At 45.8% G+C, this 26306-nt stretch overlaps 2 protein-coding genes across 2 annotated transcripts in view; both read left to right on the top strand.

Annotated features, from left to right (window-relative positions):
• Positions 1-22664, top strand: part of sorbs2a (sorbin and SH3 domain containing 2a) — a 49219-nt gene extending 26555 nt beyond the window's left edge. Inside the window, exons 16-25 of the mRNA XM_030787901.1 lie at positions 1-88; positions 1307-1368; positions 1954-2051; positions 3503-3617; positions 3930-4058; positions 4780-4950; positions 9654-9691; positions 9804-9910; positions 10438-11715; positions 22650-22664. The exon at positions 1-88 is cut by the window's left edge and continues 1586 nt beyond it. Coding sequence (XP_030643761.1) covers positions 1-88; positions 1307-1368; positions 1954-2051; positions 3503-3617; positions 3930-4058; positions 4780-4950; positions 9654-9691; positions 9804-9910; positions 10438-10499 — 870 coding nt within the window. The 3' untranslated portion in view covers positions 10500-11715; positions 22650-22664. The remainder of the gene's footprint in view (positions 89-1306; positions 1369-1953; positions 2052-3502; positions 3618-3929; positions 4059-4779; positions 4951-9653; positions 9692-9803; positions 9911-10437; positions 11716-22649) is intronic.
• Positions 15748-26096, top strand: pdlim3a (PDZ and LIM domain 3a). The gene is made up of 8 exons (XM_030787902.1): positions 15748-15840; positions 20205-20363; positions 20919-20996; positions 21162-21349; positions 23319-23453; positions 25011-25013; positions 25097-25201; positions 25867-26096. Exons 1-8 carry the CDS (start codon positions 15748-15750, stop codon positions 26009-26011), a joined length of 906 nt encoding a protein of 301 aa, XP_030643762.1. The 3' UTR covers positions 26012-26096.
• Positions 26097-26306: the final 210 nt, after the last annotated feature.

The following is a 26306-nucleotide window of genomic DNA, read 5'->3' as shown; positions in this document are numbered from 1 at the left end:
CACAGTGCCTCCTACCAGCACCTCCAACACCACTCGGACGCCTCAAACAATAACCAGCAAGCTAATGCTAATGCACACTGCTACTCAGGTGCAGCAGCTCAAACGCCAATCAAGTGCCTTGTTTTTTTATCGCCACACCCATCATCCTCCGCCACTGGTCGTCCCTGGCTGCTCTGGTTCAGTATTGTGGTGCTGGTGGTGGTATCACTCCCTGAACCGTGCCTGTGTCCTTCACACCTTTAGCTTTTGCCTCTTTTCCACTCTCTGCTGCAGCTGTTTCTTTTTTTGCAAACCCAGCCATGCTCAGTCTGCATCATACTAGTTCCAGGATAGGATAGGATAGGATAGGATAGGATAGGATAGGATAGGATAGGATAGGATAGGATAGGATAGGATGAGCCAGATTGTTTGGAAGCAGACTACTCTGTGACTTAAAGCCAAGATGCTGTGTTGACAGCGTAGATCTGAATTCTCTAGACTACTCACATAGAGTTTTAATTTTCTCTCTCTGTTTTTTGTTTTAATCTGTTCTGGCACTCTCATACACATGTATTAAGCAGGCAGCGTATGAATAGATGAATAATGGCGGTTTAAATTGCTTGCCTGCTCTCCACCTCCTCTGGTGAAACAAGTTGAGTCGCTAGCTGGCTTTTAGCCGCATCTCTTGACCTGTGAGCAATAGTTCAAGAGCCTGTCTTTTTTTCTTGCGTATGGAAAGCGTCTGGTTCTTTTCAGTGAGGGGCTAGTAGAAAAGAGGCAATGGGAGGGATTTGATTCCTCTGTGGATTGTCCACATGATTGCATGTTGCATATGCCATTGACACCATGAACCATGAAAAACTTTACCCTGTGTTACGGCTTTATTCTTACATGTTGTGTCAGATGTTGAACCCCACTGAGCTGTCATGTGAGATGCTTTGCAGAATATTTATTTTGTTTTGTTTTGTTGTTTTGTTGTTGTTTTTGTTTGTTTATTTTTGTGGATGAATATACATTTATGTGTTTATTGTTTCCATTGGTTTTCATGTTTCCTTTTGTTAAGAATGTGGACCCCCCCCCCTTCAAACCAGGCCATTTTTGTCTGGCATCAGCTTCTGAAAATGAAATAAATATTGTTTTTGTTTGTTTTTGTTTGTTTGTTTGTTTTAACCACATGACTCCATCTTTGTTTCACTGCCTGAGTTCTTCCTCCATGTGCACCTTCCTCTCCTCCTGTTCCCAGCCTGCATGCTGTGTAAGTACGGTGAGCAGCCGTGTGCTGTGTGGACTGATCTCTGACCTGTGCTTTGTGTCTTTCATGTGGCAGATCAGACCTCTGATGCTAGTCATCACAGCTCTCAGAGCAGAAGATCCACCCCTGAGAAACAGGTAACCAGGCAACGCCACAGCCGCCTCACACAGACACAATACTCTCCTCCATTTTTTTTTTTGTGTTTATAACTTGCACTGCTAACAAAAATGTGGGGGTTTTTTTGTTTGTTTGTTTGCTTGTTTTGTTTTGTTTTTCTGGAAAAGCTGAGAATTGCAGGCAATTGCAGTTTTTGAAATGTTATGTTGACTCTAACTGTCCCGCGAAGTTTTCCAAAACAAATAAAAGTATCAGAATTAGTCTGTAAATATACAGAGACAAAGTTCACTAGTTTAGCACTGTAGCAATGTTTGGTTTTATGCATGTACAGTACCAGTCAAAAGCTTGGGCACACTTTCCCATCCACCTGTGTCCAGACTTTTGACTGGTACTGTAACAATGTACCCAGTTACTGTCTCCATTTATCACAAAGATTTGTCAGACTTCCTACGTCTCAGAGCTTAGAAAAGGAATCTTTTTGTTTGTTTGTTTGTTTGTTTGTTTAGGCGAGGGTTTGTAGTCATTTATTTAGGTGTGGTTTTCTGTTGTGCGTGAGGAGTTTGATTTGAGACAGGCAGCTCATCCTCTCTCTCGTTGTCTCGTAGGTGTCCTCTAAGCAGATGACATATCTCATACTCTGTTCTCTCCTCCATCAGAGGCAGCCTGCCCGAGCTATCTATGATTTTAAGGCTCAGACGCCCAAGTGAGTACGCTCTGCCATTCCGACCTCCGAGCACGCTTGACCGGACGCTAACACGCACACACACACACGGTGTCCTCACAATGCTGTGTGTTAGCGCACAGCGTTAGCTGCGCATGCTGGCTGTAGCAGAAAGCATTTGTGCTGTATTTTTTTTTCTTTCTTTCTTTGCTTTTTGCTGTTAATGGTGTTTCTTTGCTCCAGGGGCTTTGCTTAAGGCATTGCTGGTCTGTGATACCGCTACCATTTAAGCATCTAATTACACAGATTGCCTCAAAATGCCCACCCAGTCAATATTTATAATGTTTAGCTGCAGCTAAACAAACACTCAGTAAAAGGCCTTGGGTATGAAGTAAAAAATGTACGTAATTTAACAGTTTCTGATTTTGATGCTGCATGGAAATCTGCTGAGGTATTGCTGACACAATGAAATGCTGATCATTTCATGCTGGTGTTTTCTGGCATTTTTTTAAGACTCTCAGTAACCAATGCCAACACTTTCTAGCATAGCATTTTGTGTCTGTGTGCCGCTGCTGACATAGGGTTTTATGAATGCACATGTAGTGTTTACTATAAAGCAACGCAGGCCTTGCGTGGCTCTCACAAATCCTTTACGGGGAACCAGTCACAGACAGATTTGCCCAGTTCTGCTCGATCTTCAGTCTTATGAACCATTATAACCACTGTAAAAATGGTTAAAAGCCTATGTCAGCAAATGAAAGTCAATAAGCTTGCATCTGAAAAAAAAGCTGCTTTAATGTGGAATGCTAAGCTTTTTAATGTGGAATGCTAAGTTTCTTTACATTTTGTTTGAAGCAGGTGCAATGACAGTCATTCTCTCATAGGCTGTTGCTTCTGCAGACGTTAAATTTTAAATATTTGAAGGGCTGCTTCTCTCCAACTTTTTTGATGTCTGCTTTTACTTTTGCGATTTGAGTTTCAATGTATTGTTGATGAGTAATCCGGAGACACTGTTAAATCACTCAGGATAAAAGCGTGTTCTAAATGAGTAAGAGTAAAATGTAAATATGAGTTTCATTGTGAAACCCAGACGAACAATCTGATTGGTCTGACGGAGCTGTAAGTCTGACGAGCTGTAGGTCTGACAGAGCTGTAGGTCTGACAGAGCTGTAGGTCTGATGGAGCTGTAGATCTGATGGAGCTGTAGGTCTGATGGAGCTGTAGGTCAGAACACCAGCGTGTTGGCCTGTTGCATGTTGTGTAGTCTGTTGTGCGAAAGTGAAAGGGTGGCTCTTGGATAAGGTAATGTCACAATGCAGCTGAGCAGCAAATGGGAGAAAAAAAGGTATTGAAACTGGAAAAAGAGAAGGTTCCGCAGTTTGCAAAGTGCTGCTGTGCTCAGTGAGTAGTGTGAATTGGTCTTGCTGTGTTGATGAACAGGTGTGTGTGTGCGCATGTGTGTTTGCACGTGTGTGTGTGTGTGTGTGTTACAGGGAACTGTCCTTTAAGAAGGGTGATGCGGTGAACATTATAAGACAGATTGACAGCAACTGGTATGAGGGAGAGCATCGGGGACGAGTGGGGATATTTCCCATCTCCTACGTAGAGGTATATCTGTGTGTGTGTGTGTGTGTGTGTGTCTGTGTCTGTGTCTGTGTGTGTGTGTCTGTGTGTGTCTGTGTTTGTGTCTGTGTGTGTGTCTGTGTGTGTGTGTCTGTGTGTGTGTGTGTGTCTGTGCGTGCGTGCGTGCATGTGTGTGTGTGTGCGCGTTTCTGGTATATCCATATGAACTTACAAGCTCAAGTATGAATAGTTTCTAATTATTAATAATGGTTGGTCTCGATTCAACTCAGACATCTTCCTATTTGTGTTCCTCTCTCTCTCGCACACACACACACGCACGCACACGCACACACACAGAAGATGCCGTCCGCTGAGAAGCAGCAGCCGGTCAGGCCGCCCCCGCCGGCCCAGGTGAGAGAGATGGGTGAGGCCGTGGCACGTTACAACTTCAACGCTGACACTAATGTGGAGCTCTCTCTGAGGAAGGTACGGACTCCCGTCTGCTTAACGCACTCAGGCCTCAACACACTCAACCCTCAACACACTCAGCCCTCCACACACTCAACCCTCAACACACTCAACCTCAACGCACTCAACCCTCAACACACTCAGCCCTCAACACACTCAGGCCTCCACACACTCAACCCTCAACACACTCAACCCTCAACACACTCAGCCCTCAACACACTCATGCCTCCACACACTCAGCCCTCAACGCACTCAGGCCTCAACACACTCAGGCCTCAACACACTCAACCCTCAACACACTCAGCCCTCAACGCACTCAGGCCTCAACACACTCAGCCCTCAACACACTCAACCCTCAACGCACTCAACCGTCAACGCACTCAGGCCTCAACACACTCAACCCTCAACGCACTCAACCCTCAACACACTCAACCCTCAACACACTCAGGCCTCACTGTAACACAGTCATCAGACTCTTCTTTGTGTGGGACAGTGCTCATGAAGAGTTCATTTTCATTCATTCATTCATTCATTCATTCATTCATTTCTTTTCTTTCAAAAACAACCAATGAGGCCATTATTTTGGTTTGGAACTTTGTCCCCTCTGAGTATTGCACTATGGACTTTAGCAAAGCACCAGAGAAACTTAAGTTTTTAGGTGTAATTGCCTATGGACCTGAATTTGAGCATGTCCATAAACTACAGGTAAAAGTGATGTATGGATGTGTGTGCTTTGCAGGGTGAAAGGGTGATACTGCTACGACAGGTGGATCCTAACTGGTACGAGGGGAAGATTCCGGGCACGAACAAACAGGGCATCTTTCCTGTCTCCTACGTGGATGTCATCAGGAGGTCGCCCTCTAAGAGCCCTGCTCACCATGGCGACCAGCCAAGCTACAGGACACCGAAGGTAACAGCTGGCTTACAACTGTCAATGCCCCACCACCCTCAAACACACATACACACACACACATACACACACTCAGCCCTTACAACAAAATAGAGAAGCACATTTATCATGTGTATGAGGATGAGCTTGGGTTACTGTTTGTGGTTTATATTTCCTCTTAGTGTGATGTCAACAGCTAGAACTCTAAAATCTAAAGTGATTTATACTGGCCACTAGGTGGCACTGTTTCCCTCCATTTGTCATAAGTTGAGAATGTTACAGTGCTGGAATCCAGAACATGGGGACAAGATTGCTCATGTATTAAGATATCTCAGATCATGATATATTACAATACAACTTGACATCCAGTGTTAAAATGTCTTTCTTTATTTTTTCATAGTGAAATTTGACCATTTGCAGAGTTTTATCTCTGTGCCTGTTACTATAGTTCATGTTTAAAAGAGTGCTGCACACAGGGATGATTTTGTGCACTGTTTTAAAAGTCCTGTGTGTCATAAGAGTGTTCAGAGATGAAGAGAGTTGAAACCAGGCCAGAGGGGCCGACTGATTCCACGGTTTGTAGGCAGTAGAGTTTTTTATTGGTTTTCTTTGCCGTCTTTGGCAGTATGTGAAGCTGATATACTGCACTTTTGTGATCTGTGGACCTCTCACAACCATGTCGTTTTCTCAATGCTGAATGAAAGTTTGTCATGATAGTCCAAAGATTATGGCTGTATATGTATCTGTAGCGTCGAATATGGGTAGAATATGATGTTCCGCTGTCTGCGACCTTTGCCCATCTCAGATGTGTACGTTTGTATAACTGTCTTTCCTTCTTTCTTTCCCTGTCTGTCTGTCTCACACACACACTGCCTCTCTCTCTTTCTGAAGTATCCTCCGTCTGTCACGCTCCACTCTGGTCTGTCCTCCAGCCCTCCGAGGGCTCAGCTCCGAGCCGTCACTACGGAGTGGCTCTCCCTCACGCTGGGCGGTCCCACCTCCACACCTCCCTCTTCCTCCAGCACTCCCATTCCACCAACTCCTCCACCTTTTCCCTCCTCCCTCCTCTCACACCCTGACGTCCACGGCGCGAGGCCCAGGCCGCCTACGCCCCCAGTGCGCGGCCTCACTCCGCCACCAAGAGACTTCACCAAAAACTACATGTCTAAATTCAGACAGGCGGCCGTCAGCCCAGACCCCACCCCCGTAGCCCCACCCACAAGCCCACCTGTCCCCGCCTCCCCCGCGTTAGAACCCTCCCACAGCGTCCCTAACGGAAACCTGCTGACGAGTCTAGATCATAGCGAGCCATTTTTCCTCACTGAGAAAGCGAACGTGATGCAGGAATTGTCTCTGTGTATTAGAGAGAGAGAAAAGAAACCCCACCGAGATCCACCAGAACCCTCCACAGCACCTCAGCAACGTCAGCCAAGCCAAAACCGGGGCTCGGACCCGACAGGACTTTTATTTGAGCTGGACCCATACGACAGACTGCTGTCAATGTTCCTGAGTGACCAATCAAATCAGAAAGATGAGAAGGCCAAGCTTTGTAAGCCGCCCGGGGCTGAAGAGCTGCCGATCACTTTCAGTCACAGTTCACAAAAAGTACCCATTCAGGAAACAAAGCCTCATAGGCCAGCAGCACAGAGTCCTCTGTCCTTCAAACCGGACAGCCAATCAGAACGCACGCCTAAGGAAAGCGCTGAGGCCGAAAGAAGACAGGCTGAGAAGCTGCTGTCAGTCATTTCAAATAACCAACCAGATTACGTGAAAGGTCCACAGTCAGTCTGTCATAGGCCAGTGGGGGAGGGGGGGCACCTTGAGCTGTACATACAGGAAGAAGAAGAGAGTAATGTAGAGGAGGTGACAGAGGCCAGTCACAGAACACCTCTGGAGTCTTTGTCTCTGACTGATGGCTCGAGAGCAGAGGTAGAGAATGCAGCGTGCGCACTGAAAAATTGACATAAATAAGGTTGAATCTCGGTCTGTTCTAAAAGCTACCTATTATTTTGTGTTTCATAGAAATATTACTATTCTGCATGATTTTCTGGTCATGATTTAGACATGTCGTTTCCCACCCCCCCTGTCAGGCGGAGGTCCCCTCAAACATGCTGAGCAACACCTGCTCCTCCTCTCCACCACCTACAGTCCCTCCATCACCTCCATCCTCCCCTCTCTCAGCTCCTCCCCCTACCTCCATCCCTCCTGCATGGGTATCCTCCTCTCTAAGCAGTGTGTCTCTCACTCTAACTACTCCTACATCCTCTGGCTCAATCTCAAAACTCCCTCTCCCTCTACCTCCAGCTTCTCCCCCTCTCTCCACACCTCCTGCGTCTCTCATCCCCTCCTCTGTTTGCTCTTCTTCTACTCCACATGTGGTCTCTTCAGTCTTAGATGTGGTCTCACCACCCACCTCCTCCTCAGAGCTCCCTCTGACTCCATCCTCTGCTCCTCTCTCTGCTCCCCGTCCCCAGACATCTCTCCTCTGTTCTTTGACTTCTTTGTCTTCTCCTCCTCTCGTGTCAGTCCCCCCGGTTTTTACTTCGGCCTCCTATCCCAAACGTACGCTCGCTCCTTCTCCTCTCTCCTGCCCCTTTTTTACACCCAGTCCGTCTCCCGCCTCCCGTCTCCGGACGTCCGTTCGCTCTGTTTCTCCTCGCGCTGCCGCCGTGACGTTAGCGGCCCCTTCTGCTTCCTCGTCAAAACACTCTCCACCTCCATCTCCACCCTCTTCTCCTGTTCCTCCTTCTCTCCCTCCCTCGTATTCCTCTCGAACACCCGTTCTACCCACCATACCTGCGTCCCCACCGTCTACCCCTTCTCCTGTCCACACGCCCTCCTCCTCCCCTCTACCTCCTCTTCACACTCCTGTCTCAGAACAGCCTTCAACTCCCACAATTCCCCTTTCTCTTTCCTCTTCTTCACCTGCTGCCCCCATCTCAGAACAGCCTTCAACTCCCACAATTCCCCTCCCTCTTTCCCCTTCTTGTCCTCATGCCCCCATCTCAGAACAGCCTTCAACTCCCACAGTTCCCCTCCCTCTTTCCTCTTCTTGTCCTCATGCCCCCATCTCAGAACAGCCTTCAACTCCCACAATTCCCCTCTCTCTTCCCTCCTGTTCTCCTCATGCCCCCATCTCAGAGCAGCCTTCAACTCCCACAGTTCCCCTTTCCCCTACCTCTTCTCACATCTCATCCTCAGAAGACTCTTCGTCTCCTACAATTCCATTCTCTCAGATCTTCTCCTCAGAGGAGCCTACGTCTCCCTTACTTCCGTCCTCCTCTTGCGTGTCCTCTGAAGAAGTTACATCTCCCACAGTTCCATCATCTTCTCAGAACTCCCTCTCACAGGATCCAGCATCTCCCATGATTCCATGTTCCTCTCACATCTGTTCTTCGGAAGAACTCACCTCCTCTCCTTCCTGTTCTCCAGTCCCCTCCTTACTCACCTGCTCCTCCTCGCAGACTACATCTCCCACAATTCCATTTTCTCCGTCTTATTCCCCTCTCCCCTCCTCACACTCTTCGTCCTCACTTCCTGCCAGTTCCTCCTCGGCTTCCTCTTCTCCTCTCACAGTCTCCCAGTCGTCGTCCTGTCAGAACTCTCCTGCCCTCCCTCTCTCTTCCCCTCCCTCCTCATCCTCTCCTCCTCCCTCTCCCACTCCACCTGCTGCTCCATCTGTTCCTCCTCAATGCCCCCGTCCTGAGCCTAGATCTCCTAAAGTCAAGGTAAAGGCAGTGGCCTGGATTGATGAACTGTGAATGGTTTGGATTCAGTAGGATTGCCTGACTAATTCTGGCGACTGCTGACTTAACCCAGCTGGAGCAGTGTATTTCAGGACTGTGTGGGTTATGGGCTGTTTCTGTGTGTGCGTTTGTGTGTAGCTATCGTTTGGATCCATGCTGTTAAAACTGGCATGCTTAATGCGAGGGTTTTGCAGTGGCAAATTTGAGGAAAGGGTAACTTGATGTGTGTGTTTATGAGAGAGAGAGAGAAAGAGAGAGCATTCATGATGTTTTGCATTGAGACTACTGGTATAAAACGAGGAACTGCATGGTGTTTGTTTAGTAATGTTCTATGTGTGTGCGTGATGCGTTTTTTTTTTGCGTTTTTTCTCACCCTGTGTATTTGCATTGAGACTACTGGTATAAAACGAGGAACTGCATGGTGTTTGGGTGTTTGTGTAGTAATGTTCTATGTGTGTGTGTATAGTAGTGGATTTGGCTGTGTAGTAATGTTCTATGTGTGTGTGTATAGTAGTGGATTTGGCTGTGCGTGATGCGGTTTTTCTCACCCTGTGTATTTGCATTGGGCCACGTTGTGCACTGTCTGAGACTGTGACCTTTGGTTCTTGCAGCCGGTATTTAAGCACAGTGTTGTGGTTGACGGTAAACCCCCTCGTAGCCCCGTCACATCCAGGAGGGCCTGTCTGTCCCCCGTTAGAAGTCGCAGGGTAGGAGGGCTTTTTGCTGTGACACTAGCAGCAGATGGGAAATGGAGTCCTTTCTAATACCTCATAGTTTCCACGGAGATTTGTGACCTAGCATGGGCTGTCTCTTTTTAGCCTTTCCTGTGCATGTGTGTGTGTGCAGTGTTAAACCCTTTGAAGGTTGGTTTGTTTGAACCCAGCGTGGTTGTGTTTCATTCTGCTGTGCATCGGACTCGTGGCACACGCCATGTGACCCCCAGACTGTTTCTGACTGCTGTGTTTTACCTCTCTCCAGAGAACGGCGCAGGACGCGGCCCACGCAGGAGGAGAACCGTGAGTAGACGCATTATCACAAGCCTCGCAGCAGCGTTGCATCAGCGTTTTATGAACGTTACGTGAAGGTTGCCTGCCTCACAGTTTCTCTCTGTCTGTGTCGGGTGTGCAGTTTTCAGGCGGTGTACAACTACGTCCCTCGTAATGAGGATGAGCTGGAGCTGAGGGAGGGGGACGTGGTGGACGTGATGGAGAAGTGTGACGACGGCTGGTTTGTTGGTGAGTGGCGTCCGTCTGCGTCCGTCTGCAGGACGTTTTAACAGGTCTCTGAGCTCCGTCTGCAGGATGTTTTAACAGGTCTCTGAGCAGACTCCAGGGGGGGATGTGGGATGTAAGGACATGCTGGGTTGTAAAACTCTGCTAACGTGACAACACCACTGATTTGTTCAGGTCCGAGAAGAAATCAGAGAAGAAAATTGGACTTGTTTAACACAAAGGAGGAGTCAAGTCCAAACTTCCACACACCACGTAGTGACCACAGTCTTGAAACACAATCCAAGATTATGGGTCTAAAGAGTGTTCACTGTGTGTTTGTTTCTCGGATGGCACAGGCTGAATTATTATTATATTATTGATAAAATTAGATTATTAAAATTAAATTAACTGATTAAGTTAAAACTTAATATTAAGATTATTAGTAGTGCTAATTGTAGTAGCAAGTGGATGATATGAAGTGTAAAAATTAAGATGGGGGCAACACTGAGGTTCTGTGTCTGTTTTATCATATTTTTCTGTTTTCCTCACAGGAACCTCACGAAGGAGCAAGATGTTTGGCACTTTCCCAGGAAATTACGTCAAACCGCTATAACAGCATTGCCTGGCCCCGCCCCCCTTTGGCCCCGCCCCTCTGTTCCAGCACAACGATGGCAACCAACAGCGGCTCGCTATACAGAGCCCTGAAGGAACCTTCACTACGCCCCAGTGTGTGTGTGTGTGTGTGTGTGTGTGTGTGTGTATGTGTGTGTGAGCGTGTGTTTATCACACAAAACGATTTTAGCTGCAACTAGCCATCTTCACCAGAGATTACTTTTTATTATTCCTCTTTTTGTTTGTTTGTTTGTTTATTTGTTTTTTTTTAGTGCTCAGCTTTTTATTTCAGGCAAGAAAAAAAAACAAAAAAAAACAGCTGGATACGGAGAAGTGCTTTCCCATTGTACATGAGAATATTTCAGTACTTTCAGTCTGTTTTATGATTTGTCTGGTTTATTACTGATTAAATATGCAGTAAATGCAGGTTGTAACCATAATGGGTGATGCACACGTGACCTGCGTCCGTACAGAATGACAGAACTGACACACATGACACACGTGACCTGCGTCCGTACAGAATGACAGAACTGACACACATGACACACGTGACCTGCGTCCGTACGGAATGACAGAACTGACACACATGTCACACGTGACCTGCGTCTGTACAGAGCGACAGAACTGACACACGTGACCTGCGTCCGTACAGAATGACAGAACTGACACACATGACACACATGACCTGCGTCCGTACGGAATGACAGAACTGACACACATGACACACGTGACCTGCGTCCGTACGGAACAACAGAACTGACACACGTGACACACGTGACCTGCGTCTGTACGGAGCGACAGAACTGACACACATGTCACACGTGACCTGCGTCTGTACGGAGCGACAGAACTGACACACGTGACCTGCATCCGAACGGAACGACAGAACTGACACGTCACTGTTCAGCACTCGAGCAGAAAGCAACAAAAAGCAATGTCTTCACTCTCATCACTCAGCCAGACACAGGCAGTACAGTTTGGAGTGATTTTGGCATCGCTGTGTGTGAAAGAAAGAGTGGAAAGGAATGTGTGTGAGAGGGTGTGTGTGTGTGTGTGTGTGTGTGTGTTATTAGATCACAGAGAAGGAAAGGTGTTTTTTTTTTTACCAGTACAGCTATAGGAAGGTCGAGCTGTGAAGGTCTTTTTTGGCTGAATTAACAGGGCGAGATCAAAAGCAATGGCATTTATGAATTCACTCCCAGTGTGTGTGTGTGTGTGTGACAAACCCACTATTCATATTAAAATAGAGGTTTTGTAGTCAAATATGAATACTGAAAGGTCAGTATATTTAATGAAGAAAAACTCCATTTGGAGGAAAACGATTCGTCAATTGATCTGATACTTAATGTGTCCAGTTTGGATAAAATGCAAATGGGTTTTTTTGACACAAATGTGCATTTTTGAGATTTTGGATTTAAAGAGTTCAATTTGTCAAGGACTGAAGATGTTCTCCTTGATTTCTGGACATTTCTACATGTATTCTGAAGAATTAAAAAAGGAAAAAACAAATGTTAGGAATGGCGTTTTTGAATTTGATATCTGAAAATGTGTATTACATGAGTCCCCTAACAATTCCCACTTTTTGAATCTGAAGATTTTCATGATAAAAGTATTGAAGGATCAACGGGCTCACATTGTATTTATGTATGAACGAATGTTTTTTTCTCCTATTCAATCACCTCATTGTCTGATTTCTTTTCATTAATATGGGCTCTGACATGAAAAACATACCTTGTTTTTATTTTTGTTTTTATTTCTTTCCCATCACATCCCCAGTAATTACTGTTCTACTCTAGTGCAGGGGAGGATCCTATGTCAGTTATGCTAAATAAACTATGATCATTTTATTTCTGATGTATAAATAGCATAATGAGTTTTAATAAATTTTATCGATACATTACTTCTATGAAATACTATATATACGTTTTTGTCTAAAAAAAAAAAAAAGTATTACTTGGTATTGAGACTAGTTTGTTTTTTTTTTGACCTTTTGCTTTTGCAGGGTAAAGTATGTAGTTTCACTTCTGAACTTACGCTTGACAGTTTTATTCTGAAACGTAAAACTTACTTACAATTGGCTCTTGTGTTCAGTGAATACAAGCTTTGAAGTTCACCTCACCTTTTGTGTTCAGAAATGGTATTCTGCGTGTATGTCCGAGAGCATTCATGTGTGTGTGTGTGTGTGTGTGTAGGAACGACATAGAGAATGGAACAATTGTGAAAGCACCTTAAACACACGTTAGTTTACTCTGTCTCGTATTACTTTGCTCTGTGTTGATTTCCCTCCTGCCTCACCGTCACTGTGTTACGCCTGCCATGGTTTTTCTATGTCTTTTCTATTGAACTGTTACATCTGAAGACTTTCACTCCTTTATAAAGGCTTCTCTCTCTCACTCATTCCATTGGTTTGGTTTCATTTCTTTCGTTTTGCATTCCACTCTCGTCTTCCTCCGAGTCCAGCGCTGGTCATGCCGTCCCTCTCTCTCTCTCTGTCTCTCTCTCTCCCCCTCTCTCTCTCCCTCTCCCCTCTCTCTCTCTCTCTCTCTCTCTCTCTCTGTCTCTCTCTCCCCCTCTCTCTCTCCCCCTCTCTCTCTCTCTCTCTCTCTCTCTCTCTCTCTGTCTCTCTCCCCCTCTCTCTCTCTCTCTCCCCCTCTCTCTCTCTCTCTCTCTCTGTCTCTCTCTCTCCCTCTCTCTCTCTCTCTCTCTCTCTCTCTCTCTCTCTCTCTCTCTCTCTCTCTCTCTCTGGGTGCACAGGAAGATGATGTTCGGTCCAAAACCAGGCTGAGGAGAGTTCATGGTGGTTTGATTAGAGAAGCTCGTTCTCACAGCTCTCTGTGCTGGTGTTCAGAGAGGAAGTATTATGGGATGTATGACCTCGTTTCAGTTACTAACCTCCAGACTGAACATGGACTTCTTCTTTTGGCCTCTGTCTCTCCCTTTGGATTTTTATACACATAGAATGTAGCAATACTTTATAGTCGTACACTTGTCAATAGACTGCACAGGGTCATGTAAAATCAGGTCTGTCTGACCATCTTTGGTTTTTTATTCTTTTATTATATACCTAATAAATTTGGACCCAGTAATCCAAGCTAATCCTGTCTTGCTCCCAAATGCCTGTTAAATACTGTATGATTTAAAATTGTACTGTTCCTTAAAAGTGTTTTAAAAGTGTAACCCTGTTGAATTCCAGTAGGGGATTGTAACATTGTTTTCAGCAAATGAAGAAGGCCAGGGTTTTGTTTTTATTTTGTCTGTTTGATTTTTATTTTTATTTTTTTTTCTCCTTTTGTTCTCTGCCACAGAAACGTTGCCCCTCCAGGTTATTAGTCTGGGTAGCAGGGGAGGTGGGTGTGCTGTCAGTGGAATGAGATATGTCTGTCACTCTGCACTTATGACATCACTATAAATGTTCCCGCCCCCTGTATGCAATATGTTTAATAGTACAGGTCAGTTCATGCTACGAGAGTCGCTCAGTTAAGGCATGTTCAGGACCAGACCACTGGTGTCTGTGTGTGTGTGTGTGTGTGTGTGTGTGTGTGTGTGTGTGTATGTCTTAGGCACACTTGTCCCACACTTTACTCCATGGCAACTGAAAAAATAAACCTCACTCCAGACGAGTTACAGTACAGGGTTCTTTACTCCAGGCAGGCTGATGTACGAGTCTCTGTTCTGTCTCATGTGACCTCTGCAGCAGAAGTGTGGATCCTGTCCTGAGCAGCGGAGAAATGACTTCAATGTCCCTTTAACTGTAGTCCTGGCTGAGGAGTGGTGACCCCCGTGTTTTGATTGGCTGACCTCCTCCCCCCAACCACACACAAACACACTCACACACATGCACCCCAAAACACTCTCAGAACTGCACAAATCAAAAGCTTGTTTGTAATCTGATGAATTACTCTTGTTCTCTCTCTCTCTCTTTCTCAATCTTAATCAAGAATGTGTCACCAGTGTTTAGCAGAGCATCAAATGTCGAAAAAAAGCAAAGAGTTTGGAGCCAGATGATAAAGAAGAGAAGAGGAAAAAAAGAGGGACTGGGAGAGTGCAGGAAAGAGGACAGAGAACTGTCTCTGGGTTGTTTGTGTAAAAGAGTGAGTAGGGGTTGAAAACGAGACAAAATGAAGTTAATTTATATTTTTAAAAAAAAAGGAAAGTTAATTTAGAACCATTAGAGAGACAGGAGAGAAAAGATAAAAGTGAGGGAGAGAGAGAGAAGAGGAGGAATTTGGAGGAAAAGCTCTAAATTGTCTCGTGACTCCAAAGAGATAAGGAGCGAATGAAAACTTCACTTGAGAAATTCTTCAGTGAGAAATGACAACTGAAAGACAGCTGGGGAGAGTGGACGGCTCAGCCGTTCTGCTGATATCAGAGAGAGGACAGCCAGAGAGATGGAGAGGATAAAGAGAGGGAGATAGAAGGGGTAAAGAAAGAGAGAGAGATGGAAAAGTCTTTTCTCTGGGTCAGCTCCAGATCAGTCCAGGAGGAATGTTGCCTGCTGGAGTTCCACTGCTTCTCTCACTCACCAAATAAGGACAGGAGCACCAGGCTCCGTCCTCCGGCTCCACTCAGGCATCCACGCGCCCCAGGCAGCCCAGCGAGGAGAGGGGCAGGGCAGGCTGCAGCCACCAGGAGGCTGGCTTCCACACAAAGCCTCTGGAGGTCAATGTTTACAATGACTGCTGAGATCATACGGACAAAAAAACATTAGAGGAGTTACTCAATGACTGTAGATTTATCTCCAAAAGTTGCTCAATTACTGCAGTTACTCAGTTATCTCCAAAAGTCATAAGATGGAAGAGAGGAAGATAGAGAGAGAGAGGGAGGAAAAAGACATGGAATACGGAAAGAGTTGAAAAAGAGACGAGAAAAGGGGTTTTCGGTCAGTGTGTTATTCTAAGAAGAGAAATATTTAGAAGCTGTAAATTTCATTATGGACAGATAAATAAATTCAAGGACATGGGGAGAGATGGAGAGAGAGAGAGAGAGAGAGAGAGAGGAGTAGAGGAAGAGGGAGTTGTTTTGAGTCGCAGTAAGTCTATAGTTTACCCAATGGGCCTGCGCAGGGGGTGTGGCCTCCCCTCTCTCTCCTTCACACACTTCATTTAAAAGGGTCTTGGGCAGTCCAAACTACTGCTCCACAGGAGAGAACCCCAGCTGTATCCAATACATACACATACACACTTTCACACACACAAACACACACAAACACACACACACACTGCTGGTCCTGCACGGACAGGTGAGGGGATATGCCATTTAATGTAGTCCTGGATGGGCCTGCCCCATGGGGTTTCCGCATGACCGGGGGGAAGGACTTCAACACACCTTTGACCATCTCCAAGGTGAGTGTGTGTGTGTGTGTGTGTGTGTGTGTGTGTGATAAACCTGCCCAGCTGGAGATAGAAAGAATAAAAGTGGGTGTGTGTGTGCACATGCACGTGTACATGTCTGTGTGTGTTGTAAACCTGGCCAGGTAGAGATTGAGAGAAAGCATGTGTAATGTGTGTAATGAGATGTTTCATAGGACGAGAGGCTGTAGTTGTGTGATACCAAGGCCAGCATAATGGATGTAACTACATGTACCTGTATGCAGTGTGTGTGTGCGTGTCTGTATGCAGTGTGTGTGCCCGCATGCGTCTGCATCTGTGTGTGTGTTTCTGTGTGTGTGTCTTTGTGCACACACACACTCATATATTCACGTTCCTGTGCGTCTCCGTACTCACTGGTTTACATCCATGAAGCAGTGGCACTGTGCAGTAAAGTAAACCTAGTGGTCAGTGTGTGTGCTGGAAATGTGTTGCCTGTCGGCCGGGCTGCGTTAAACTGGACTGGGGTACTGTATCTCACAGAGACTGTGTGTAACACTTGTCATGAGCCTTAACATGAGACTTACCAGAGATGTCCGCTGGGCTTTCTTCTCCTCAAGACTCCTTTACAACCAGACCCCTGGCCCAACAGACTTCAGTTAAAGTCTGAAAACATGCAAGTGTGTGTGTGTTTGAAATGTAAATGAGTTATGAGGTAATGTCTCTGTTGTCTGACTATTGTGTGCGTAGTTCATGAACTTCACTCCTGATGACAGAGAAGTCCTCTGATGGAAAAAGTGCATCTGTATGGCGTTGACTTAGCGGTCAGCGTATTGCTAGCAGTGAGCGATGGGGTGAGTTTGGTTTGGGGGGGGGGGGGGGGTGACTGGGAGGTCTGGATAAATCCCACACCTGCGTTTTTACATCTCCAAATCTCTCAGGCACGCTTAAAAATAGCTGATTACATCATACTCCCTCTCTCTCTCTCTCTCTCTCTCACACACACACTCACACACACACACACAAGCATACACTCTAAAGACAGACCTGTAGCAATGCAGAGGGAAACACTGACAGCCAGAGCAGCTGAACCAATGAGCAGTTTCAGGAATTGTCTGTGAATTTTTCCTAGTATGCATTCCAGTGCCAGCGTTGTCACCACCACTGTGTCCTCAGTTCAGCCCTGTTTCATCCGCCAGTCTTTTGTTCCACTACATCAGCTGCAGTCGCTAAGAGGCGCCGCGAGGAGCGTTTGACTGATCGTTCATTTTAACCTCTGACTTGGCTTCATCTCGGTGAAAAACGCGCGCTTCAGTGAGGCGCTAAGCTTGGTGCTATTAGAAGCCCGACACCATCCTTTTAGATGCTTCAGAGACACCTGGAGCAGATGGCTTGTGTTTAGATATTGCGCAGAAGAATTTTTCTAGCGTGTCGAAAACCGTATAAACAAGCAACAGCGGAGCCAGGAGAGTCAAATGGTGAACATCATTTTTAATTGAAAAAAAAAAGAGAGAAAAAGACAAACAGTGTTTCGCTCTCTCTGTTTATGAGACGACGGAAACCGTCAGGACGCTGCTATCGTTGCGTGTAAGTAATTTCACCGCTAAGTGGACTGGATCAGAGAGTAAAAATAATAGTTTATGAAAGATTTTTAGCAGCATAGCATTCACATGAAAAAGACTGCTGGACCTCTACAGAGTGTGTGAGAAAGACTATGATCAAACCACTGAGAGAGAGAGAGAGAGAGAGAGAGAGAGAGAGAGAGAGGGAGGGAGAGGGAGAGGGAGAGAGGGGGGGGGGTGGACTGATGAACAGGGGGAGGGAGGTCTAATAGAAAAAGTTTGGAGTGAGCCCAGGACAAAGTTTAAAATGAAACCGTAAACCCAGAACTTATCTGCAAAACATCAGTGTAACAGCAGTACATCCACGCTAAGACAAATCAGACCAGACGGAGGAGTCATTTTAATTAATGGATTGAAGGGAAGACAAAAAAAAATCCCGACATTTTTAATACCAGCCTCCCTGCACCCGCTGGATTCTGACAGCCGGACAAACTCAGCATGTGCCCTTTCCTCTCCGAAAAAGGAGAGCTACTATTCGTTTATCTCTCCATCACTCAATATAATATCCCCATTATATAATGGCATGGACACTACTCTCTCTCTCTCTCTCTCTCTATCTCTCTCTCTTTCTCTCTCTCTGTCTTCCTGCACTCAGGCTGTAGAAGGGGGATCAGTACTTTGTTCTAATGAGATTCAGCTCTTGGTACATTCCTGCAGTTCATTCTGTGTTCTGTGTCACAGAAACACTACCTTACCATTTGCAGCGTGGCCATTTTTGGTCATAAGTCTCTCTTCGGGTGATCCCAGACCTTTTTTTTTTTTCCCTCCAAAATGGACAGAAACGTCCAGAAACCCAGGCCCACTATGTACTGGTGAAAACATGACCCCACGGACCCGGAGGAGACGTTTGAATGACCTCCAACGCCTCGGGAAAATGATTGGGCGGAATGAGGAGGAGAAAGAGCGGGAGCCACGCTCATGAAGAGGAGGCTGGAGAAACCCGAGTCGTGCTCTTGGAACAAGTTTGAGGAGCTGAACTTTGGATATCCAAGCGGAGACTGCGTGAGGGCTGAGTTTATTTTTTCATCTGCCGTCGTGGGGCGTTTATCCACGTTTGTCATAACCTCCAAATGTGAAAGATATAAAAGCCACCTTTTTAAATTTCAAACAGTCAGAGTTCCTCTCGCTCTGAAACACCATCATTAATAAATGATTCGGTTGAAGCTTACAATTAGATCAAAGGAAGACACAACAACATTTAGATCAAAGGAAAACACAATAACAGGAAATTATGAGCCATTTCTGGGACCCCTTCTCTCTCCATTTACCACACTCATCCTCATGAACTGTGATCTTTACTCCTTGAATGATGCAAAAGTTTCACAGATAAGAATATCTATACTCTCCACAGATTCCTGAAATGATGAAACTATTTGCATTAGGCTGACCTGGGAGGAATAAAGGGGTTGGTTTGGACTGGACTGAAACAGAGGTGATAAACCGAAGCAGAAATGACCTGTGTTAGTCGAGGAACCTGGTGTCTGATGCCTCGTCATGGCAGAAACGATAACTGTCTAAAAACAGATGATCTGCACTTGGAGATGCCACAGGGACACTGGCACAATCAGAATATTCTTCACACAGGACAAGTTCCACGGAACACCAGCCATAAAAAGATCCTATCACCAGGAACCCTCCAGACCCAGTCTGGACACTGTCACTCCTTGCTCTGTGCGTGCGTGTGTGTGTGCGTGTGTGTGTTTACTGTACTAGGAAAAAGAGAGAGGGAGGGGAAAGAGAAAAACAGTTTATATGAGCACGCATACCACTGAGGGCAAAGATTTACACACACACACACACACACACACATAAAGGCGAGACACAGACACACACACGCACACACACTTACATTCAGGCATACACATATGCACATATGCACATACAGTTTGCTTGTTCTGGAACATGCAACTCTTCCTGGTTAAAGCTAAGCACAATCCATCAACTGGACAGAAGAACAAGAGAACATAAACTTAAACAGATCGTTCTCGACGTGTGGAACACACCACCCTCAGGGATGCCAGAGACACACATCCTTATTTCTTATCTCAATGCATCTTAGAGCAGCCTCGTTCATAAACGAACAGAGTTTTTAATTCCTCACAGACAGGTGCTGAACACAGAAAGCTTTTTCTCAGTTTATTTATAAATTTGATATATGAAGCTTAAAGGCCTCGTCAGGGAGATCTGATTTTCATGAAGTCTGGTGGTGATTATCAAGGCCAGGAGAGAGAGAGAGACAAGAGAACACAGACACTGAAAGAAAGAAAAAAGATATTGATAACACAGACAGCATCTGCAGCTCAGTGCTCAGAGTGACAGACAGAGATGAAAAACAAGATGGAAAAAGTTGCTGAATCAGGGAGGAGGGGGGGGGGGGGGGGGGGGGGGGGGGGAATGTATACTATACATCACACCATGCTGTGGTTTTATCAGCATCCTGACATTCATAGCAAATTTTAATAGGCAGTATATTATAGTTCTTCTCTATGTCTCAGTTTTCTCAGTTTTTATATTTCTGTTTGACCCTGGTCATAGACAGGAACTGGCTGTAGTGTGACATTCCGGTTTTCCTCCTTTTTCTGCCTGAACTTCTTCTCAGGAATGATCTCTTGATTGTTTTCCTCCTGTTTCACATTCTCTCTCTCTCTCTCTCTCTCTCTCTCTGTCTCTCTCTCTCTCTCTCCCTCCTCCTTGTTATGTCTTTGGACGTCTATTAATGACTTGTTTTCACCATTTTCTCTCTTTCTATCTCTCTACCCCCCCCCCCCCATTTCTCAGATTGCTCCTGGAAGTAAATCGTCAATGGTTAACCTTTGCCCCGGTGACGTCATTTTGGCCATCGATGGCATGTCCGCAGAGACTATGCTGCACTGTGAGGCACAGAACAAAATCAAGGAGGCGGGGTATCGGCTCGTTCTAACCATCGAGAGGTCAGAGGTCACCACTACTCTCTCTCTCTCACTCACTCTCTCTCACACACACACACACACACGCACACGCACACACGCACACAACGCTCAGGCAAGAACACACAGATTTATCCCAGAGCCAAGTTTCCTGGATCCGTCGTCACTCGGTTTGATAAATTGTAGGAACATCAGAGAGCCAATCAGAAAGCATCAGTCTAAGAACAGAGCGGGAAAATGAGCTCATCCCTGAGCTGGACGGGCCAGCCATCCACAAATCTCCTCTCAGATATGCTGCACCGACCTGGCTCCTGCGTTCCCGCTCTTTGATTGATAGTTCTCCAGGTCTGAGAGAGGACTTAAGGACCGTGAGTTATAGGGGTGTAGTACAGAGAACAGGCCCGATGCTGAAGGTAAATTACAGGAGTGTGAGGAGTGTGAGGAGTGTGGCGCGGCCAAGCGTGTGAACCAGGGTCACTACGACTCCACCTGCAGGGAGTCGTCATGTGTCGGTCAAAGTGAAGAGGAGGTCTGGCTGCACTCATCTCTCTCTCTCTCTCTCTGTCTGTCTGTCTGTAGGCCAGAGACCAAACTTTGGTCTCCACATGTCTATGAGGATGGCAAAAGCAACCCATTCAAGTTCAACCTGCAGGCTGAGAAGCAGGTTTGTATGTGTGTGTGTGTGTGTGTCTGTGTGTGTGGTGTATTGCAGTGTGAGGGCTGGCAATCTCTCGTCAGAAGACAAAATGATAGACAGGCATTAAACCTGTGAATGTGTGTCCTGCAGGAGTATATGCAGGCATTAAACCTGTGAATGTGTGTCCTGCAGGAGTATAGACCAATTGGTACCGCCCACAATCGCAAAGCTCAGCCCTTCGTGGCGGCCGCTAACATCGACGACAGACGACAGGTAGTCAGCGCCGCCTACAACTCGCCCATCGGCCTCTACTCATCAGGGAACATCCAGGACGCCCTGCATGGCCAGCTACGCGGCCTGGTGCAGGAGAAGCCAGGGAGGTGAGTTCCTCAGGGCCTTGGTGCTGTCAATCAAAACGTCTCTCTCTTTCCTCATCTCGTCTTAGTTTTTTGTTCAAGTGTTCCGCTTTCATGTGAAAGGTCTGATCGACGCACTGTGTTAAAACAGCAAGTCAATCAACTCAGGTCAACGGCCCTGTTTGTCAACGCTGTTAAAATTACATTCCAGTTCTCTGGGTGATATGACAGAAGCCATTTGTCAGGGGTTTTTTTGTTGTCTCATGCAGCTTAAGGGAGTTATTCATGCATGCTGACTTCTAAAGCTTTGTATCAAAACCTAAAATGCCCCTATAAGTCTTTGCTTCAGGCTAAATCTATACAACTACATGGCTACATTTGCAGTTTCTTTTTTTTTTTTTTTTTTTAGAGCAGCATTTCTCTGTCTTTTTCCTCATTCAGCTTTCTTTCCGGACAATTTACAATGTCAGATATCTAATCAAAGGGCTGAAAGTGCAGACATAAATAAAGATACACAAAACCTTTTGTCATCTGCGAAACCACAGAAACTCTTGTCAGGTAACCGCTGATCTTACACTGTGTAACCATCCACAGTTACAATAAGAGTGAAACAAAAATTGATCCTTGAGGGACTCCTCACATACTGTTTCTTACCTTTTCAAACACAAATACCGTAAAAGGGAACAAACAAAGGGTACTTTCTCTCAGTCACGTAGTTATGAAATCTACTCAGGCAGAAAAAGAAAGACCAGCACAGTTTTCAGGGTAACAGACAAGTGCAAACCCCAAATTAAGTCAAGTTCTGATGCAAAAAAATAGAACGCAGACTGTATCACCCCCCCCCCCCCCCCCCACCCCGGTCTATGACTGCACATACTATGGTTCAAACCAAGCCTGACTGGAATGTCACGTGGAATAATGCTGGACATGGGCACTTTTTACCATTCAACCTGCCACTCCTCCCTCTCATACTATCCATCTGTCTCTCACAACCTTTCCTTTCTTACAAGGTTCTCCAGGGCTTATTCTGCTAACGGAGGCCAAAGTCAATCTTACCAAGCTTCGCCTTGCGTCCCCCATGGTTTTAGCCTGATCGAAAATGCTTTATGTCACAATCAGGAAGGGTCAGCTACTCAGCGCTACTGCTTGGCACCCGGCCAACTGGACACAGAAATTACAATTCCCTTCTGAATACGGGCTTTACAAATGGACGCTCTGATTGGTCTGCTTCCAGATAAGTCCATGTGGATCTCATTAGCCTACCAAATATATAGAGTGTCATGGTGCAGGGATTACAACAGCAGAGAAGAATGAGTGTGTGTAGGTGTGTGTGTGTGTGTTTCTAAAGGCCTTACAGCACACTCTGGCACTGAGAATAAGCAGAAACATCCATAGCATTACAACATGTTCAAACAGCAGCCAGAGAAGTCTGAAGAGGTTCTAGTTGTTCTAGTGTTCTAGTCTCTCATTCTAGCTTGAGGAAGTTTCATCCTGTTCTACTCTGAGGAGGCTCTGTTATGTTCTAGTCTTAGGATGTTCCGTTCTGAGCCAACAGCTCTGGACAGTTGGTATGCTTGATGTTTAGGGAAATATGTTTAAATGTTTTCATTTCTAGATCTGATTTTTTTTTTTTTTTTGTGAAATGGTTGAATTTGATCAGCTGGTTTGATAAGTTTGCAATGGAAACACACACAAAGAACAACCATGGATATAGTGACACTTTTGGAGACCAAAAGATGAAACGATTCAGCCAAATGTTTTTATAGTTGGCTTCTATTTATTCTGTTGATGACAATGATTTCAAACAGTTCAAATGTCACATTGACATGAGCTTACATATATACACATCTACCTCTTCGACCTCCTGGTGTTTCCATATTTATTTCTATCCAAGTCAGCAGATTTACTGCCGGCCCAGTTCTCCTCTTTGTCCAGCCTTAGTCAGTTCAGTCCTAATTACACAGCCTCTGATTCTGGTTTATCCCGGATGCAGTCCTAGGACCCTCACCTCCATCGAGGAGTCAGACGTGTACCGCATGCTACAGGACCAGGAGGACGAGGGTCCGCAGGAGCCCCGCCAGTCTGGCTCCTTCAAAGCCTTACAGAACTTTATCAACACTGAGGGTGAGTGACATACCGCTTTGGCCACATGCCCAGGTAATGTTCCCAGTGTACCCAGGTAATGTTCCCAGTGTACCAAAGTAATGTTCCCAGTGTACCCAGGTAATGTTCCCAGTGTACCCAGGTAATGTTCCCAGTGTACCCAGGTTATGTTCCCAGTGTACCCAGGTAATGTTCCCAGTGTACCCAGGTAATGTTCCCAGTGTACCCAGGTAATGTTCCCAGTGTACCCAGGTAATGTTCCCAGTGTACCAAGGTAATGTTCCCAGTGTACCCAGGTAATGTTCCCAGTATACCCAGGTAATGTTCCCAGTGTACCCAGGTAATGTTCCCAGTGTACCAAGGTAATGTTCCCAGTGTACCAAGGTAATGTTCCCAGTATACCAAGGTAATGTTCCCAGTGTACCCAGGTAATGTTCCCAGTGTACCAAGGTAATGTTCCCAGTGTACCATGGTAATGTTCCCAGTGTACCCAGGTAATGTTCCCCGTGTACCCAGGTAATGTTCTTTGAATGTTAATTGGCATAATGTGGCGGTATCGAACTCTGACACTGTGGGAGTTCTAAGGAGAATGCTCCTTTAAACTACTGATGTTTGGGAAACTTTTAGGAATGTGGAAAATACTTTGTTCTAAGAGAATTCCCATGAAACTTTTTTTTTGACGTTAGAAAGATGTTCCAAAAGCCTAAATCCATTAGTCTGAGCAAGTCCATCAGGCAGGGATCTGAGATTGAAAAGGCATTGAATCAACTTTTATTAACTTTTATTTATTTACTGCCCCTTTCATGTGTGCAGTTTTGTTTGTAAATGTTCCAGCAAGTTACCAGGATGGGCTTATGTGTGAACATGAGCTTGAGTCAAATGCCAGTAAAGTCGATCTGGCACTTTGCAGAGACCAGACCTAGTAAGATTCCCGGGAATGTCCCGGGTGGACTCGTTGGTGAACGGGAGCAGGAACAGTACAAGTTAAGAGAACTTTTTGATGACTTTTTTTTTTTGCCCAGAAACGTGTCAGCTGCTTTCGTTTTCTTTCCTGCCTCTCTCTTTAAGTTGTCATCCAACGTCTTTCTACTGTCCCGAACGCATCTCCGTGAGGCCAGTATCATATGTAACGTCACCAGTGCTCCACAAAAATGTAAACGAATAACTTTGTTATCCAATTGACGCTCGGCAAGCTCTGATCACCTTTGGCTCAAAACAAAGCGCCTTCCATCACAAATCACATATTAGACGTCTCGTCCTGTTTTCCCAGGATTTTCATGTCGTGTATGGACATGCTAGACTGGTTTCTGGCAATGGGCAGAGGGTGTGAATGGGGGAATCTGCCAGCATTGCTGGAGAAGTTAATCCTGCAACATTCTGGGCTTTATATCTGAAAGGGGATAACAACTGCAGGATGCAAATCGTAATGTCAAGTGATTCGCGACGTAAACACCGCATCACATTTTTTCTCTGTCTTCTAAATCTGAGCCATTGCGCTCTCTTCCTAATTCAACGCTGTTGGGTACGAGAGGCCGATGCAACGATACTTAGTCAAATGCCGTAAGGTTTTGAGCCACATGAGTGAGTGAGACATAAGGTATTCTAAAGGTTCTCCACGCCCTGACGGAGCGTTTATGTGATTGGCACCGCTGTGTTGGCAGGTTTGAGTCTTCCGGTCACGCGGACGGTGAAAGCTCCGACCACAAAGCCCACTCCTCCTGCAGGGAACTTACAGAGACTGCCCATATGTGACAAGTGTGGGAACGGAATAGTGTAAGTCATGCTAGTCAAGCCCGTTATATTCATCAGAATAATGTGAACCCAAGTGCAGCTTTAGCCTAATGGAGTACAAAGCACTGATCAGCTTATGTCCTCGACATGAACCCATGTCTCTTTTTTTTTTTGAGGTTTTTAACCTCAGTTTTCTCAGTTTAGTAACAGATAATTAACCCTGCCCCTAGACCTCTGGACCGTACAGCCTTACAGCCACACAGATGACCGTAGAGCTGTCCTCCACACTGCAGACACTCTCACAACCATCAGCACATTATTGTTAAGTGATCTAAGATGTTTAGGGGACAGTGCTATTCGCTCAACTCTCAGCTTTTTAACTGACACTGACTTCTGACTGACAATGTAAATGGAGACAGAGTATCTGACTTGCATGGTCTGAAAGTCATAACTTTACAACTTCTCTCTCTCTCTCTCTCTTTCTCTCTCTCTCTCTCTCTCTCTCTCTTTCTCTCTCTCTCTCGCTCTCTCTATCTCTCTCTCTCTCTCTCTCTCTCTCTCTTTCTCTCTCTCTCTTTCTCTCTCTCTCTCTCTCTCTCTGTCTAAAGAGCTATGATAACTCACACTATATCATTTGTGCAGATGGAGCTTTTATATCTTCTGTTCCTCTCACTGTGTCTTTGCCTCCGTGTCCTCTGGTCATTCAGGGGAACTGTAGTGAAGGTTCGGGAGAAGCACCTCCATCCCGGCTGTTTCGTCTGCGCGGACTGTGACGTCAACCTGAAACAGAAGGGCTATTACATTGTGGAGGGGGAGCTGTACTGTGAGGTGCACGCTCGTGCCCGAACGTGACCCCGTGAGAGCATCGTGACCCCGTCACGGCTTTTCCATCAGCCTAGGGGTTAGACACACGTGCACACAAACACATACATGCACACTGACACTCACACACAAACACACACACACACATACACACACCCGCACATACATACAAACACACACACACACACACACACACAGATATGTTGGCAAAAGGTCAAATGCCCCAACCTTATATGGACACAGACACCTGGATTCCTCTGTAAAAATATGTATACACCCACAGTCACACATGTGAGTGTGAGCACACGCTGTCATTGGCTCTACA

Source organism: Chanos chanos, chromosome 11 (assembly GCF_902362185.1).
Source record: "Chanos chanos chromosome 11, fChaCha1.1, whole genome shotgun sequence".
NCBI classification, from domain to species: domain Eukaryota; kingdom Metazoa; phylum Chordata; class Actinopteri; order Gonorynchiformes; family Chanidae; genus Chanos; species Chanos chanos.
The sequence above is the reverse complement of the archived record's forward strand: the minus strand, read 5'-3'. Positions and strand labels throughout refer to the sequence as shown.

What these genes read in the sequence shown, in the direction of transcription:
- pdlim3a (XM_030787902.1), top strand. Translation starts at nt 15,748, where the DNA reads ATGCCATTTAATGTAGTCCTGGATGGGCCTGCCCCATGGGGTTTCCGC. An exon ending in CACCTTTGACCATCTCCAAG is followed by an intron (nt 15,841 to 20,204) that starts GTGAGTGTGTGT and finishes CCCATTTCTCAG; the next exon opens with ATTGCTCCTGGAAGTAAATC. An exon ending in AAGTGTGGGAACGGAATAGT is followed by an intron (nt 25,202 to 25,866) that starts GTAAGTCATGCT and finishes CTGGTCATTCAG; the next exon opens with GGGAACTGTAGTGAAGGTTC.